The sequence below is a fragment of the Panthera uncia genome, chromosome C2 (assembly GCF_023721935.1).
Source record: "Panthera uncia isolate 11264 chromosome C2, Puncia_PCG_1.0, whole genome shotgun sequence".
NCBI lineage: Eukaryota > Metazoa > Chordata > Mammalia > Carnivora > Felidae > Panthera > Panthera uncia.
The window spans coordinates 14,305,368-14,323,381 of NC_064810.1; the positions used below are offsets into that span (position 1 = coordinate 14,305,368).

The following is an 18,014-nucleotide window of genomic DNA, read 5'->3' on the forward strand; positions in this document are numbered from 1 at the left end:
TCTTAGGTAGATATTTTATTTTGTACCTTGATCACAGCAGCTCTTATAAAGACTTTCAGAATTACCTGTACAAAGTACACCTTTGATGTTTGCAAGAGGTTGGTGCATTTCTCGATGATTGTGCAAACATTCATAATTATGCCCACGGGTAAACATACTGCTGTCTTCTTGGAAAACGGAGGACAAAGAATGTTTATGTGCAGGGCCAGTCATTCCAAGTATCTCTTGTCGGTTTAGACACACCTGGTTACCATCCCCCCCCCACTTATTGGCCAGGAAAGTTGCCCCACCTGATTTGTAAGTTTACCTGTCCTAGTCAATGTGTGTGTGCTCGCGCACGCGTGGTGGGGGGGGGGGGGGGCTCAGCCAGCCCACACTGGATTAAATCTAGCTAGAAGTAGCCAGAAAGCTCTTTGAAAAACCACTGGGCTCCGGGTTCATTACTACAGGAAACTTGTTCCCTCCTGAGGCACAGAGAAACCTGCTGCCGAGCAACCCTGCAGGCTCAGGAGTCCAGTGGGATAAAACCCATCCCGGAGGATAATGGCCACCTACGCCCTGCAGATCGCTGGACTGGTGCTTGGTGGCGTTGGCATGGTGGGCACGCTGGCCGTCACCATCATGCCTCAGTGGAGAGTGTCTGCCTTCATTGGAAGCAACATCGTGGTGTTTGAAAACTTCTGGGAAGGACTGTGGATGAACTGCGTGAGGCAAGCCAACATCAGAATGCAGTGCAAAGTCTATGACTCCCTGCTGGCGCTGTCTCCGGACCTGCAGGCATCCAGAGGGCTCATGTGTGCTGCTTCCGTGCTGTCCTGCCTGGCTTTCGTGACTGCCATCCTGGGCATGAAGTGCACCAGGTGCACCGGGGACGACGAGAAGGTGAAGGGTCACATCTTGCTGACGGCCGGAATCATCTTCATCGTCACAGGTCTCCTGGTGCTAATCCCTGTGAGCTGGGTTGCCAATTCCATCATCAGAGAGTTCTACAACCCGATAGTGGAGACGGCCCAAAAACACGAGCTTGGAGAGGCTCTCTACATAGGCTGGACCACGGCGCTGGTGCTGATTGCTGGAGGGGCACTGTTCTGCTGTGTCTCTTGTGCCGGTGAAAAGAGCAGCAGCTACAGGTACTCCGTACCTTCCCATCACACAACCCAAAAGAGCTATCACGTGGAAAAGAAGTCACCGAGCGTGTACTCCAGAAGTCAGTATGTGTAGTATGGTGGCTAGTCGTTAACTTGACCGATAAAGCCATGCCAATGACTAAAGTGACCGCTGTTCTCTAAAAATGGAATCCAAAGGAACATTGATTTGCCATTCTTAACTGCCTAACACTAATTACAGGAACCGTGCCTTGGCTATGTAGGCTTCTATGAGCTATTTCAGCAGAATGAGATATCACACACCGTGCTTTGATCGTTCTAGGAAGTGTAGTAACATGTTTTCTAAAATGATTCATGCGTCTTTGTCTTTCGCCAGTTACTTCAAAATGACACTGTTAAAGACTGTCTTGTTTCACAAGTGTGATTTCTCTACGCCACGGCGTTATGTATGGAGATCAGCGTGTCTGTATCTCACGTAAAGAGAGACAGGCTTATATGGTTCTATTTTAAATGAAATACTGATTCAATACACTGAATAAATAAAACTCAACTATTGCTTTTCAAGGGAATCGGGGATAAGATTGAAGAAGGTTAATATTAATTGTGTAAAAACAGCTTAGCAATTAATGCGCGCGATTCCTACGGAAGGTTAAAATGGAGGTTTTAATCAGCAGTGTAAAGGAAGCCAAATGGCTTTCTGATATCCTGTTTTTCAAGCTAGAAATCCTAACTCCTTTATCCTCTTTCCCCAGAGGCCTTTCTTTTCTTGTATATTAAATGAATATCTTTTAAAAGGCAGATACTGTTGTCCAGGAGCTTTGCATTCAGGCTGCTTTTCCAGGGCTATCCTGAGAAGAAAGATAAAACTGTAGTCCGAGAAACATTGAAGACGTCAGGAAAGGGAATTTTGTTCTTCCCCTGAAGTTTTTGTGGTAGGAGGAGGATGCATTTTGATGAGAAATCATATACGTGTGTGAATATTTTAACAGCCATTTGACCATAGACTTTGGGCATTTCTCAATATAAATAACAGGATAGGAAAATGATATCTCTTGGTTTTCAGTTGCTCCCCAAAGGAACAAAACCAGGTTGTCCTTTGCAAGCTGCACCTGCTCCTAAGGTGTGTGTAGATGACTAGGTTTAAATTGTCATTTCGATCCCATCAAAGATACATTTTTTTACTTGTTCTATTTTTTATTCATGCTTACTGAGGTATAGAAATACTCTAGCTTTGAGTCTCCCCCAAAGTTGATGCAACCGATACTTCAGTTTGAAAGTTTGTATCCACATTCTAACTTAAATGACCACACATATCGGCTTTATGTCCTTTATATTAATAAATTGTGCTTTTTATATAAATTTAATGTCTTTCCTTCTTCTTTTTTTCTATTTATTTACTTGTTTTTTAAAACCCTAATGTTTTCAACTTTTCAATTTTATTTTATTTTATTTTTTTATTAAAATTGTTTTAATGTTATTTTTGAGAGAGAGAGAGAGACGGAGGGAGAGCAGGGGAGGGGCAGAGAGACAGGGAGACACAGACTATGAAGCAGGCTCCAGGCTCTGAGCTGTCAGCACAGAGCCTGATGCGGAGCTCGAACTCACAAACAGTGAGATCCTGACCTGAGCCAAAGTCAGACGCCTAACCTACTGAGCCACCCAAGTGCCCCTCAACTCTTCAATTTTAAAAAGAGGCCACATTTGAAAGATAAAGGTAGACTCGTCATTAATTTTTGAGAATATAAAATACTATATGTTGTTTAACAACATTATTCCTTATAGCCACTGGATTCATACACTAATTTTTGATGCAGACAATATATTTGTAATGTATTAAGATACTGCTGTAGGTTCTAACAAATTGATACACTGTAAATATTATGTATGTTTAAGCCATTTCTATGAAGCCACTATTAAGTCGTTTTTGTAAAAACTTTGCATAGTTAAGTACATTTTTACATCTGAGAAATAGCATCAATTAATATACTGGCTAATGTCTTAGGGGCGTAAGTTATATTTGGACCTCTACTGAATTATATCATCAAATATTATGTGATTAGTTCAATGCACAGATGAGGACACCTGGGAATTGTTCGTTGATTACCCAGTAGAGTCAGGAGAAAGAATAAGGACCATGTGACTTCGCAGCTCATGCTTTTTTTCTTCAGGGAAAGTAGATTTTCTTCAGCATCTTTCAGCTTATCAACGGATCTTTGTATGTGAAAATGCCATGCTTATCTAGTATTAGTTGAGAAAACTTCTAGTGTTTTTTTTTTTTTTTTTTTTTTTCTGGGGTTGGTGATTTTGCAATAGCTAAGTGCTAATTTATCCTAAGCATGCTTGGCCCCTTGGGTCAAACCATTCATGAGAGCCGAAATCAGGGAAAACTGAGCACCTTTGAGAAGTAACCCAATCCTCTAAATACCGGTCTTTACCAATGCCCTTTTTACCTAGAAAGCTCTCCTGAATGCCCCACACTCAATTTTTATTTTCCACTTCTTTTCTCTACCACAATTATAACACTGCTAGTTTTTCTAATGGTGCCACCTCTTGAAGTCTTTTCCCAGTGTTCTATGTTTACTGTCATCTCATCTCTTTCCTACCTGGTTGAGAAAGAAAGTCCTCTAGACTCACAGCCTGCTGGGTTTTCTTGCCCAGCCGCCCTCCACATTCCTATCTCAGTTCTTCCTAAAATGCCCCTCACCCCCTATAATCCTTGTAGAAATGCTCCACTGCCATAAGGTAGGTCCAAATGCCTTAGTGGGTGATAACCGACAGGCAGGGAAATGTCTCGTAATCTTCATGGCAAACTGTATCACATCAGTGTTTTTAGCCAGTATGGTAACAATTATAAAGTCAATGTTCAGAAACCAAAATAACTCACATGCCAAAGGGCTTCTTTCATATTGTGAAAGAGAAGCACTGGAATTAGGAAATGATTCGATTAGTGGCAGGCTGAGCATGTTTTATAATGTAGCTTTATAATGTATTTTATGAAAGGACACCTGAGTGGCTCAGTCGGTTAAGCGTCCGACTTCGGCTCGGGTCATGATCTCACAGTTCGTGAGCTGGAGCCCCAAGTCGGGCTCTGGGCTGACGCTCAGAGCCTGGGGGCTGCTTCGGTTTCTGTGTCTCCCTCTGTCTGACCCTCCCTCCCTCTCTCTCTCTCTCTCTCTCTCTCAAAACTAAATAAATGTTAAACCAAATTTTTTTAATACTGTATTTTATAGAGAAACAAAGTAAAGTAATAGAAAGAACACAGGGGACGTGGTTTGATACCTTACTTTAGGGCTTAGAGCTTTTTCTCCCCTCTTTCTTATTATACCACCTGCTGCCTACGCTAGGCACCCCTTCTACCGATTCTGTATTCCAAATGACTCCCTCCTGCACTGCAAAGACAGTTTTCAGGCTGCAGTATGCTAAGTTTCAGGGATCCAGGGATGTTTTTGTTTTCAAGGAATCTGTGATCTCGTAGTAACAGACAAGTGCAAGAAATATAGCCTTCACTTCATGCCCACCACGTGTTTGGTGCTTTTTTTCTTTACCATAGCGGTCCTCTAAGAATTCTGTAAATTACATATGAGATCAGGAGAACACCGTGTCTCTCATGTTATATGTAACCTGATGTTATACGTAACGTCCCGTGTCTCAAAGTGAGGTTATATGTATCGTGCCCTGAAATAAATATAAATGTATGTAAATAAAGAAACAAATAAAAATAAACATTTGTATATAATAAATATAAATATACAAATAAATATAAATAGATGTGTATGCATTAAATATAAATAAATATTTATATAATATATATATACCCTAATTCAAGAGCCTGTGTTCTCCCGCATATTGTCTGCCCAAAGGCATCCCTCCCAGACTAAACTTTGTGAATGGAAAATGTGATCTCACCACCTCGTCTCCTAGGTCCCTGGACCTCCCTGGCCACAGCACTCTTCCTCCCTGACCCCCAGGGTGGACCTCCTCACCAGTTTGTGCTACACTTTTCCTCCCCTCTCGCTCCCGTCTCAAACTCTACCTAATTTGCTGCTTCCTAGTCCCTCACATCCATCATTTTTTTTTTTCCCCTTGGGACGCATTGTGTTTTTCTAGATTCCTGTCATCGGCCTTGTGTTTCAAATTCTCCTGGCCTCCTTCCTTGTCCTGAGGAAGCCTCCCTCCCAGAGCTGCGGGGACAGTGCCTCTGCAGCCCCTCTTTCCAGCTCTGCCCCCACCCCCTGTGTGCAAAGCACAGCCCGGCTGGAAGCCCGCCAACAGGCCTAGCCCAGAGGCCTGCTTTCCGCAGAGCTTCGGGCTCTGCCAGGTTTAGGAGGAAAGAGCAGGGTAGTGTTCAACTCGGAGATTAATGAGACTCAAGGGATCACTGGCGCTGAGGCCCGAGGCCAGGCCTAAAGTTCTGAGCTGGGGGCAGGGGGCCCAGGGGGGCCTGTGGCTTCCACCCGCCACCCAAGTAGTCCTGGGACGAGGGGAGACATCGGCACTCCAGTGTAGTCACAGGGGGATAATCTCAGAGGCCAGGGAGACTGTGGGAGACTCACGCAGAGGCTGGGCTCCTTCCTATTCGGGGCCCCCCGAGGGTGAGGATGCCAACGGCTGGGTGCTCAGAGGTGATTTCCCAGGGCCCCCGCAGGGCGATGGCAGCTTTCAGGTCGCGGGGTCCCTGACCAACGGAGAGGACTGCTGTCACCCTAGGGCGTGCTGTGGCCGTGGTTACGGCAACTTAACCTCCACAAGGAACGAATTGCAGATCGAATTGCAGGATTCAAAGTCTTCTTGTTACCGGGGCGCCTGGGTGGCTCAGTCAATGGAGAGCCGGACTTGGGCTCGGGTCATGATTTCGCGGTTCGTGAGTTCGAGTCCTGCATGGGCTCATTGCTGTCCGTGCAGAGCCTGCTGCAGATCCTCTCTCTCTGTGTGTCCCTGCCCCACCCCTGCTTGTGCTCGCTCTCTCTCTCTCTTTCTCAAGAATAAACATTAATTTTTTCTTAAGTCTCCTTGTTATTACAATAACATGGTTTCCACGTTTAAAAAGTCTGCAGGGAACTGCGAGTTGAGAGTCCGTGTTGAGGTTAAGAACTGGATGTTTGGAAGGCCAAGTGGACACAACGCAGAGCAAACAGACGAAAAGCTGCAGTCCGTGAGGAAAAGCACAGAGGCCCCGGAGAACCCATTCAGGGACCGAAGGGGCCAATTCGGAGAAAGAATAAAGACCCGATGGAAGGATGGGCGGTCACTGAAAAGGAAAAATCAGGGTTTAAAATGAAAGGCTCAAACTTGCAGATAGAAAGGGCTCACTGAGGTCCTGGGAAAACTAAAAAGAGTTGGGGGCTAAATCCTGCAGATGACACCAAAATCAAACAAAACAACGGCAACAACAAGAAACCCAGGTGTGCAAGTTTGCATCAATCATGAGAAATTACTTAACAATAATGAGCAAAAAAAATCATACTTGCATCCGATTCCTTTAAAGGTTTTTTTTATTTTAAGAGAGAGAGAGAGAGAGAGAGAGAGAGAGAAAGAGAGAGAATGAGCAGAGGAGGGGCAGAGAGAGGGAGACAGAGAATCCCAAGCAAGCTCCAAGCTGTCAGCCCAGAGCCCCTGGCAGGGCTTGAGTTCATGAACCCACCAACCAGGAGATCATGACCTGAGCCAAAATCAAGACTCGGGTACTTAACTGACGGAGCCACCCAGGGGCCCTGCATCAAATATTTCTATCACTGACCTAGAAGTTAGAAGATGGCAGAGTAAAGACAGCAGGAGAGCAAATCTCCACCCTAAGGAGTCTACTCCCAGGAAAAACCCGCATTCCCCTGTGAGTGAGAGAAAGGAATTTTGTGGCTCCTCTAGGATCCTACAACTCTGTCCCTCAGACAGCTAATTTGAAGGCAATTCTAAAGCAATGAATGGCAGAGGGGACATGGAAGGGAGGACTTGGTCAGCCTTGACTCTTGCAATAAACAGAAGGAACTGGTTGGCCCAGAGCTGGGAGGAGGGTTTGCTCCAGAAAAACACTACAAATATGTCACCATTGATGTTCGAGTTCAGAACTACTACTGCCTTCCCGATCCTGCAGCTAATTTGACACTTTTAGTATGGAAAGCAGAAGAAAACAAGAACGTCCAACAGTCCAGCCTCAGACTTTTTTTTTTTTTTTCTTCTGACCTTCTGCCCCAGGCTCCAGTGCCCATAATCTAGTTGTGTCATTTCTTTGCCATCCGGGATTGTTTTCCCGAGACCTTGATGGTCTCCAACGCCCTCATCATCCTTTATGGTCAGGTGTGGTTGAGCCCTGGTTCAGCAGCAACCAGAGCTGCTCTGCTGGTTCCCTTTGGTTGCACCCATGTACCCCCAACCCCCTACCAGGTGAGCTCAGTGTCAACCCAGTCCTGCTGGGAGACAGATGTGCACCAACTGGGCTGCCTCTCCACCTGGAGAGCAAGCTTAGTTTTCCTTAGACTAAGAGCTCTGTGGGCCCTTTCCTTAACCCCCAAATCACTGTGGGTCATAAATCCTCTCTGGCCTATATTGCTAAACCCTATTTCCTGCCCGTTTCCCTAACTCCTCTTCATATGCCAATAAGTACATACGAGTATGTCGGAAAGAGAAAGGAACTTTCATAAAAATACAAAAACTCAGGAGAAATAATATTCCATTGTAAAGAAAATGCAATAAAAAAAGATAAAAAGTCAGAACTGAACATTTTCCTCATTCAGGAAAGAATTTATACAATCTTTCTTGCCAATGGGTTAAAAGAAAAATTGGATTTTCTTGTTTTAATTTTTTTTAAATTTTTTCATGTCTATTTATTTTTGAGAGAGAGAGAGACAGAGAGACAGAGTGTGAGTGGGGGAGGGGCAGAAAGAGAGGGAGACGCAGAATCCGCAGCAGGCTCCAAGCTCTGAGCTGTCAACACAGAGCCTGACGAGGGGCTTGAACCCACAAACCGTGAGATTGTGAGCCAAGTTAAAGTCCAGCGCTCAACTGTCTGAGCCACCCAGGTGCCCCTTGTTTTACTTTTAATTTTTTTAAAGATGAAATAAATTTTACTAACAGACAGCCAAACAAAATAAAACAAAACGGAAAATCATCCATATGCCCACCTCCTTCCTACTTGGGTTTTCTCCAGATACCCCATCCTTTTCCTTACTTACCAGTCTCTAAAATCATCAGCTTTGTTGCTTCTATCTTTGGTTAATTTTTGTATTTTGCAAATGATGGTGGGAAGGAAAGCCCATGCTTAAAGATTTTTTTTCCTTTGTTTTTGTCTGCAAGCTAGTGAGAGTATACTTAGGCAAGAACCATAAATGAGTCTTTCTACGTCTTTTTTTTTTCCTTTTCTGAATTGGGCCAGCTTTCCTATGCTTTCCCCCCACCCCCCGCAAAGTAGAGATGTGAGTGGATATCTGGAAATCCTCTTTGAAGAGGGAACTGTGATTTATTAGGTGCTAAATTGTAAAAATGCTTTCGAAATTAAACTGCCCTCCAGCTTTAAAGCAGAGAAGCCTTCCGAGAGAAATGAAGCCTGGTCTTACAGCCCAACTGTGGTTGAACACTGAATCTTGATATAATGCTTTTACTTTTATCAAAGGGAGAATGAAAAGAAGAAAAAAAGATTCAGTGCTGGGCTGCATTCTGGTTGTTTCCTACTGAATGACAAACTGTCCCAAGTCTTGGTGACTTAACACAACAACCATTTAATATATTATGATTTTGTGGGTTAGAAATTCTAGCAGGGTTCAGCTGGCCTGCAGTACTGACTGTAGCTGGTCGTTTGGGTCCAAAGAGCCCATGACAACACTTTCCCTCACTGCCTGGCACTTGGCAATGATGATTCAAGGTCTGGATTCAGATGGGCACCTATCTCTTCCTGTACATGTGGTTTTAGGGCTTTTTCATCAAGTGCTTCCAGCAAGGTAGTCAGACACCAAGCATGGTGGATGAGGCCTTTAAGGATCCAAGGGTAAAAAGCAGTATTTTAACAAGCCTCGTGGAGCTTCCGCCATTTGCAATTGGTCAAAGGCATCGTAGGGTCAAAGATGGAGAATAAAACTCTAGCACACCATGGGAGGGCCGGCAAAGAAAGTAGAGCCATCTTCAATTCACGCTAAGTGAAAGCAAAGTTTTAAGAATTTGAAGCGAGTATTTTCTTTCCAATGGACTTACTTCATGAAATGTAGGCATTATTTAAAAGGTGTTTTGTATTTTAAATCAGATAAAAGGAAACGTCTTTCTTATTGGACAAAAGCAGGTGTAAGGACAAATATAAATAAAACAGAAGAGGGCTTTTTTCTCCCTGTTGAAAATAAGGGAAGAGATTTCTCTCTCCTCCTTTTTCTTAGAGCATTAAAGCATTTGCTTTAGAAAACTTGTAAGTGCTTTCTCCTTTCTTCAAAATGTGTGTAAATCCTTAAAAAAATTGTCTGCTTTGTGATCCAGAAATGTCTTTCTGTAGAACTTGGGGGCTCTCCCTTTTAAATGTAAGCATGAGGGAGACATCACCCCATCTCTGTTTTCTGTGGGAGTGTCAGGGTTGCACCAAGTTGAAAAACAACTAATCGGGGCTCCTGGGTGGCTCAGTGGGTTAAGCATCCGACTTCAGCTCAGGTCATGATCTCGTGGTCTGTGAGTTCCAGCCCCAGTCGGGCTCTGTGCTGACCGCTCAGAGCCTGGAGCCCGTTTCAGATTCTGTGTCTCCCTCTCTCTCTGCCCCTCCCCTGTTCATGCTCTGTCTCTCTCTGTCTCAAAAATAAATAAATGTTAAAAAAAATTTTTAAAAAAAAGAAAAACAACTAATCATAAAAATAGGAGAAGTTTGTTTCTCTTCCAGATAATGTCATTAGCTAAAGTAGATTATCTCTCTAATTACCAGGTAAATTTTGGGTGAACTGTGTGTGACAAAGGTGTTCTGGAGCCCTTTTTTTAAATTTTTTTTTTTAAAGTTCATTTTCTGTTTTTGAGAGAAAGAGAGAGAGAGAGAGAGAGACAGAGCGTGAGTAGAGGAGGGGCAGAGAAAGAGGGAGACACAGAATCCGAAGCAGGCTCCAGGCTCTGAGCTGTCGGCACAGAGCCCGATGCGGGGCTCGAACTCAGGGACTGTGAGATCACGACCTGAGCCGAAGTCAGACTCATAACCGACTGAAACCACCAAGGGGACCCCTGTTGTGAAATCCTTTTGCATGAGGAATAGTTCATTGTTTGTCTTGAAAACATGTATGGAATGGGTGGTATTCACTTGACTGTGTAAAAAGGCGAGCTTTCTCTCTTGTCTTTGTAATCCCTTAGCCAATTTCCTGTCATGCTCATTATATTCTGACTTAATGCTTATTCAACAATGAAACTCATTTCTTTCTCTACTACCTTTGTGGAGAAGATTCTGGGTTGGAAAATTTTGTTTTCAATTACATTTCTCCGACATAAGCTGAGATAAGAAAAACCATAGATGAGAAAAATTTCCATAATCTAGAAACTTATGCTTGGTAATAGAGATGTTTGTAAATGTTTTGTAAATGGACTTTTATCTGAGCACTACTTACAAGGATGAAAATTGGAAACAATCTAAGTGCCCCACGGAGAAAGGTTAAATAAGACATGGTATATCTGTGCATATGTCTGTGTCTCTCTGTCTCTCTCTGTCTCTCTCTCCCTCTCTCTCTCTCTCTCTCTCTCACACACACACACACACACACATCACACAAGGAAATATGTAGAAAGAATTGGATTAAAATGCAAACATGTGTTGGTGTGCTTGGGTGGCTCAGTTGGTAAAGTGTCCAAGTTCATCTCAGATCTCAGGTCATGATGTCCCGGTTAGTGAGTTCAAGCCCCACGCTAGGCTCTGTGCTGGCATCTAGGAGCTTGGAGCCTGCTTTGGATTCTTTGTCTCCCTCTCTGTCTGCTCCTCACCGCTTGTGATCTGTTTCTCTTTCTCAATATAAACAAACATCAAAAAAAATTTTTTTTTAATGTAAACATGTGTGATTATTGTTTTCTTTTAATTTTTTTTTCTGTAATTTCATTTTCTTTTTTTTTGTACTTTCATTTTCTAATGAGCAAATATTTTCATAGTGAGAAAAAGTAAATTTATAAATAAATATATTTAAGGATAGAAGTATATAGAAAACAGTGGATGGTTGACTTAACATGGCAGAAAATCAAAATAGAACTGTGGTGGGAAGGGGTAGGGGAAGATCATTAAATTCTGAGGAAAATGATAAAACTCTGGGGAAAGGTGATGATAAATGACAAAAGAGAATAAAAAATGACGGTGAATAGGAATCAATGCCCATTTTTTCCAGACCTGTGGAAATAAAAACAGCTGGTTTATAACGTTTCAAGCAAAATTAATAATATTAAGTGAAGAATAGGAGCTGTCTGATAAAGCATTTTGGAAAGACCTAATTCAGAAAAAAAAAGTCCAATCAAATAAACAAATATAAGTTGTATATTTGAGTTCTACGGTTAAACAATAGCACACCCAGCAAGTAGGTTTTTGTTCCATTCTATCCTTTGACTTTGATTTTTGCATTTAATCCTTTAAAAAACTGTCTTATTCCTTAGAGGGAGAATTCATTTTTTTTTTTTAGCATGGTAACAGGTAAATATAAGCTTGTAAATTCCCAGGCAGCTAATTTGTTTTAAGCTCCTTTTGTTAAATAATCCATCCTCTGTAGTTTGCTGATGCATTATTTATCAAGTAGTAAATGCATACATGTCTCACTGTCTGTTTCTGGGCTATTTATTTTGCTTCATTGATCTCTGGATCTTTTAAAAGTAGATTATCGCTAATTGATATAAAGGCTGGTAGTTTCATCAAGTCTGTGGACACTTGTCTTGAATATACTTCAGTTCTACTGACTTCTTAATGGAAATACTTTCACAGAGTGTTTGCCTCAATTCACTGCAGAATGAACACCAAGAAGGAGAAAATGTTGTATCACCATTGAGGAGACTGGGTCAAATCATTCATTTTTTCCTTCCTTCCTTCTTCCCTTCCTTCCTTCTTTTTCTTCCTTCCTTTCTTTTTTCTTTCTTTCTTTCTTTCTTTCTTTCTTTCTTTCTCTTTCTTTCTTCCTTTCTTTTTTTTAAATTTTAATGTTTTATGTATCTTTGAGACAGAGAGAGAGAGAGCATGCAAGCAGGTGAGGGGCAGAGAGACAGGGAGACAGAGAATCCGAAACAGGCTCCAAGCTCTGAGCTGTCAGCACAGAGCCCGACGTGGGACCCAAACTCACAAACCATGACATCATGACCTGAGCCAAAGTTAGACACCCAACCAACTGAGCCACCCAGGTGCCTCTTTCTTTCTTTCTTTCTTTCTTTCTTTCTTTCTTTCTTTCTTCTTTCTTTCTTCTTTTTTTCGTTTTGTTTTCTTTACTTTTCTTGCAATTGTGGCAAGCATTCTTAGTGACTGTCTTGCTCACATATATTCTTACCAATTTCAAAATCCACTGTGAGGTAAGAGCAGTTAGAACATAAAGGGCATTAATCAATTGGAGAGGGCTTTTATAAATCAAAGTTTAATCAAAAGGCCTTCTACCAAAAATCTATCAGGCACAGTGTAGAAGACTAGAACCTCATTCCAGAAGTCAGGATTCTAGCTGTGTGGATTTGAGCAACATATCTAATTCTTGAATCTGTTTCTTCTTTGCTAAGATAAAAACCTATGAGGTAGACTAGATGATACCTTAGAACCCAATCAATGTCTAAAATTGTGAATTTTGAGGGAATGGTATCAGGTTCAAAAATACAGATGTCACTTTATTTTTGCCAATGGCCTTGATAGAAGGTAACTTTAGTGATATTTTGGAACCATAGTCTTCCCATGCTACTTGCTTTTATTTATGCCTGCCCACAATGATATCCTGGAGACTGAATCTGAGAAAAATTTTTTTACTAGATTTGCAAAGGCTTACAGACAGGTAAGGTATCTATGATTGTGGCCATATTACACGGTTTAGGATACATGTATCTCTGACACCCAATAATAATATCTTATGTTTCCCTTCCTCAGGTACCTGGAGAATGTTTTCAGGTATCTGGAGAACATTTACGTAAGAGCCAAGTTCATAAATGGTAATAGAAATTGCTGAATTTTACTTATATAGGTCAATGAGCCAAGTGGTAAACCCAGAAAACAAGTAAGCTACAGTCTTTTAATAGCGAATCTTTTGAGAACCTGATGAACTGAGAAATTTCCAGAAGCACAGATTTGTGCCTGCCAGGTCTTCAACAGACCCAGTACACTGGGATGACTATGAAGTCGGTCTGACTCACTGGGTGGCATGAAATTGGTCTCCCATCTCAGTTTACATTACCTGGGGTCTCAAACACATGGCGTCGCAAATCCCTCAGTAACAGAGCATTGGGAGGTTACCATGTGCCATTTGAAAAAAAAAAAAAAAATCTTGGATTGACTCAGACCAAAATTCTGTGTTGAGTTTCTTTGAATCTAGAGGCTGAAATCCAAAATCCATTCAATCTGATTATTTCTTTGGTAATCAAAGTCAATCTGTTAATTTGGTTCTGTTTCTGATTACATATATCATATGTATGTATACATAATATGTAAAATGTTATGTAGTACTTTCCGTTTAAAGACGTAGCGATGTACAAATATGGAAATCACCTCAAGCTCCACCTGGAAGAGGTAAGAGGGTAAGGAAGGGGAAAAGCAGCACATAAATGTAAATGTATCAGAATCTGAAGGCTGGGCTTTTCCGTCACCTTCGCTTCTCATACACTAGTATCACTTCCATTTTGGTGGCAGAAGGGGTTGGTTGGCAGACATGTTGATAAATGTAGTGCCTCAAATTAATATCCTTTAAATATTCATTCAGTAGTTATACAGTGGCAACAGTACAAACTGATTTATTTTTGGTTACCTTAATATCTATGTTCAAACAAATTCACTTACTGATTCACTTCTAAGAATTAAAGGAAAGCCAACATTGTTTAAAAATCTAGCGAAACATGTTGCCGTCAGAGAAGACAATGGACTCATTGGTCTGGGTGTTAAATGCTCCAAGGAAGTAACCCCTGCCATCCGTGGGGCCATCACGTTGGCCAAACTTTCCATCATCCCTGTGTGACAAGGCTACTGGGGGAACGAGATGGGCAAGCCACACACACTGTGCCCTGCAAGGTGACTGGCTGCTGTGCCTCCGTGCTGGTGTACCTCATCCCTGCCCGCAGAGGCGGGCATCGTCTCAACCCCTGTGCTCAGGAAGCTACTGATGATGGCTGGTATTGATGCCTGCTGTACCTCGGCCACGGGCTGCATTGCCCCCCCTGGACAACTTTGCTAAGGCTACTTTTGATTCCATTTCCAAGACCTAAAGCTATCTCACCCCCGAACCCTGGAAAGAGACTGTTCACTGAGGCTCCCTATCAGGAATTCACCGAACATCTTGGAAAGACCCACACCAGAGTCTCTGTGCAGAAGACCCAGGATCCATCTGTGGCCACCACATAGTTTTTTGTTTGTTTGTTTGTTTGTTTAATCTTTCTTTAATGTTTCTTTATTTTTGAGAGAGAGAGACTGAGAGCCAGGGAGGGGCAGAGAGAGAGAGAGAGAGAGAGAGAGAGAAGCACAGAATCCAAAACAGGCTCCAGGCTCCGAGCTGTCAGCACACAGCCTGATGCAGGGCTCGAACTCACTGTGAGATCATGACCTGAGCCAAAGTCAGATGCTTAACTGGCTGAGCTACCCAGGCGCCCCTGTTTTTTGTTTTTTAATGTTTATTTTATTTTGAGAAAGAGAGAGGGTGCAAGCAGAGAAGGGGCAGAGAGAGAAGGACAGAATCCCAAGCAGGTTCGGCATTGTCAGTGGGGAGCCCAACATGGGGCTCGAACTCAGCAACCGTGAGATGATGCCCTGAGCTGAAAGCGAGTCGGGTGCTTAACCGACTGAGCCACTGAGTTGGGTGCCCCCACCAAGTAGTTTTATACAAGAAAAATAAAGTGAATGAGAATTTTAAAAAATCTAGCTAAGTGTTTTCTACCTCTCAGTGTTTTCCTCTTTGTTTTTGAGGTCTTTCTGTTATTTTCCAACTACTACACTTCTTAAGAGACAAAAAGCTTTCGTTTTAGATGTGCGAGTTATTACTTGTTTCTAGTAAAAGCCTCACTCAATGTATTAATGTGTTTCAGAATTTCAGCAGAATTGGACTTCAAGTGCACGTGAGAAAGATATGGAACAGAAATGGGCATTTGCTGGCAAAAAGAAAAGTGTTGTGCAAATTTTTAACCAGATATGTACTCCTGCAGAATTAGGTCTAATATTGCATATATTCATTGGGTTTAAAAAGAATAAATGGTGACTTTTAAATTTGTCTACCTTTTTCTGGTTATTGGGATAAGAGAGATAATGTCTGGAGACTTTCTGTATTTATGCTGGAAGAATCCTATCTATCGCTGCTGAAAAGGAGAACAAAATTATGGCATGAGAGGATAGAATTATGAGAAACACACTCCCCATGCAGTGATGAAGCCTTCTCTCTGAGCATCTACAATCCAGTTAAAAATAAGAAGTTCTTCTTATTTAAAAAAAAAATAATGTTTATTTATTTTTGATAGACACAAGTGGAGAGGAGAAGAGGAAAAGGGAGACACTCAATCTGAAGCAGGCTCCGGGCTCTGAGCTGTCAGCACAGAGCCCGGCATGGGGCTTGAACTCTTGAACTGTGAGATCATGACCTGACGTCAGACACTTAACCTACTGAGCTGCCCAGGCACTCCTAAATAAGAAGTCCTTCCAACGATCTTATTATTTTTTGTGTTCTGGTTTTGGTGGCCTTCTTCTCCTCCTTCCCACTAAGCTTAACATCAAGCTCCTGAATTTTTCTTTTTCTAAGTATTTCCCAGGTTGGTAATTCAAAAGATCCAGTCCTTCATTCATCAAACATTTGCAGATGGTCTGCACGGAGCTCAGTGCCAGCGATTTCCTCCCGGGCCAGACTGGAGGGTCTCAGCCTCACTCTGTGTCAGCTCTGGGATACAGTGGTGTCTGTGTGAAGAAATTCATAAGCTCAACTGTTGGACTCTAACATGAGCATGTCAGAAAAACCAGTGAATAATAAATTCTGAGTCTGGATAAGGTGACTTGGATTATTCAGGCAAGTAGAGGGGATACCTTTTAGCCTTTATGGGTTTCAGAGCTGTTATAGAATCTGATGAAAGCCATCATATCTCATCCTAAAAAAAATTGCACACACATACACCATATACATATGTACATAGTGTATGTGAGTGTGAATTTTTTTTTTTAGGATGGGATATGCAAAGTCTGCATGTAATTTCAGGGATTTTATAGACTACCCTGAAAGGATTACATGCATGCATGATTCATTCATTCAACAAATAATTAACAAGCACCTACTATCTATTTATACCATTCTAAGTCTTGACTTTTAAGGAGACCTGAGTTACCTTGAAGGGCCTTTTTATAATTAAAATATATGTTATTTCTTTAACCTTAAGGCTGTTCCTTGCTGGATTCTATGATGATCAAAAGAGCATTGGGCCTGAAGCATATGAGAAAATGTTAAAATAAGGCAATGGATGGTGAAGGAAATTTAGATTGAAATTGCAGGATTCTTGGGAGCTATGTACTTGATCTGTCTTAGCACCAGGTATGTCCTTCAGTGTTGAAACTTTAGTTTCAAGTAAGAGGATCATATGAATATCCTTGGAGAGTAAAGAATCTGTATACATGTTGCTGTGGGGGAGGAGTGCTTTATTCCTGAAAAAAACAAGAATCTGGACAAATCAAAATACAACATGTAAGAGGAGACCATATAAGTCGACTAGTTAAGCTACCAAGGCTATTAAGTTATACAGACCTAGCTGCTGACCTCACTGTTGCTACCCACTGCTTGTGAAAACCTGGACAAATTATTAAGCCTCTTAGATGATCAGTTTTATCATTTGCAATATTTCAATAATAACAGAACCTCATAAATTAATTCCTTATAAGATTCAGTATAATGATGCCTATAAAGCATTTAACCAGGGCCCAGAACAGTGTAAGTGTTCCCAATAATATTGAATTACAAATGACCCTTCTTGAAAGGTAAGTGTTGTCTTAAAGATTATACATAGATGTTTAGGCATTTGGGATGAAGACAAGATACAATTTTGGGAAAAAAATTTTGGAATTCTGAGCTCAGATGAGAATTAATAGATCAATGGCTCTCTATAATCAAAACAGTCACAAAACAACTGATTGGGCCCAGTGTGCAGTAATAATTGTCAGAGATTATAACCCTAAAATCTCTCTGGATGGCTGGGTAGCTGTCAGTTGAGTGACCAATTCTTGATTTCGGCTCAGGTTGGGATCCCAGGATCATGGGATCTAGCCCCATATCAAGCTCTGCACTCAGTGCAGAGACTGCTTAAGATCCTCTCTCTCTCTCTCTCCTTCTCTCTCTCTCTCTCTCTCTCTCTCTCTCCTGTCTCTCTCTCCCCCTCTGCCCTTCTCCCCATATATTTCTCTATCTCAAACAAAACAAAACAAAACAAAACAAAACTCTCTCTTGCTCACACTTCGGAGACTGTACTGGTACCTTGTAGAAAGGTAGAAACCCCTGATTAGTGAACTGAAGAGGGAGTAGTGATGTCACCCAAACACCAGGGGGCGCTCCCGGTTTACTCTGTAAAGAAAACCCCAACCTGGAGTCACCCTTGTAAACTGAGAGGGTGAGAGGTTTATGTGGAACTGTGCTAAATGGTCAGGAGAGGCGTTTGGGACAATTCACTACTATGGCTTAAATTTAGGATTCATCACAAATCTATTTTTTTCTCGCTTATTTGGCTTTCAAGAGGAGCCTTGCTAGAGGAAAAACAATGTAATGCTATTTCTAACATTAAGGCCAAGGTTGCACAATATGACTTGTA

General features: G+C 41.9%; 1 protein-coding gene and 1 pseudogene across 1 annotated transcript; both read left to right on the plus strand.

Annotated features, from left to right (window-relative positions):
- Window positions 1–397: 397 nt before the first annotated feature.
- Window positions 398–2,465, plus strand: CLDN8 (claudin 8). Its single transcript, XM_049629973.1, has one exon. The coding sequence runs from the start codon at window positions 544–546 to the stop codon at window positions 1,219–1,221; it is 678 nt and encodes a 225-aa protein (XP_049485930.1). The 5' UTR covers window positions 398–543; the 3' UTR covers window positions 1,222–2,465.
- Window positions 2,466–13,725: 11,260 nt separating this feature from the next.
- LOC125921512 (40S ribosomal protein S2-like) lies at window positions 13,726–14,592 on the plus strand (annotated as a pseudogene).
- Window positions 14,593–18,014: the final 3,422 nt, after the last annotated feature.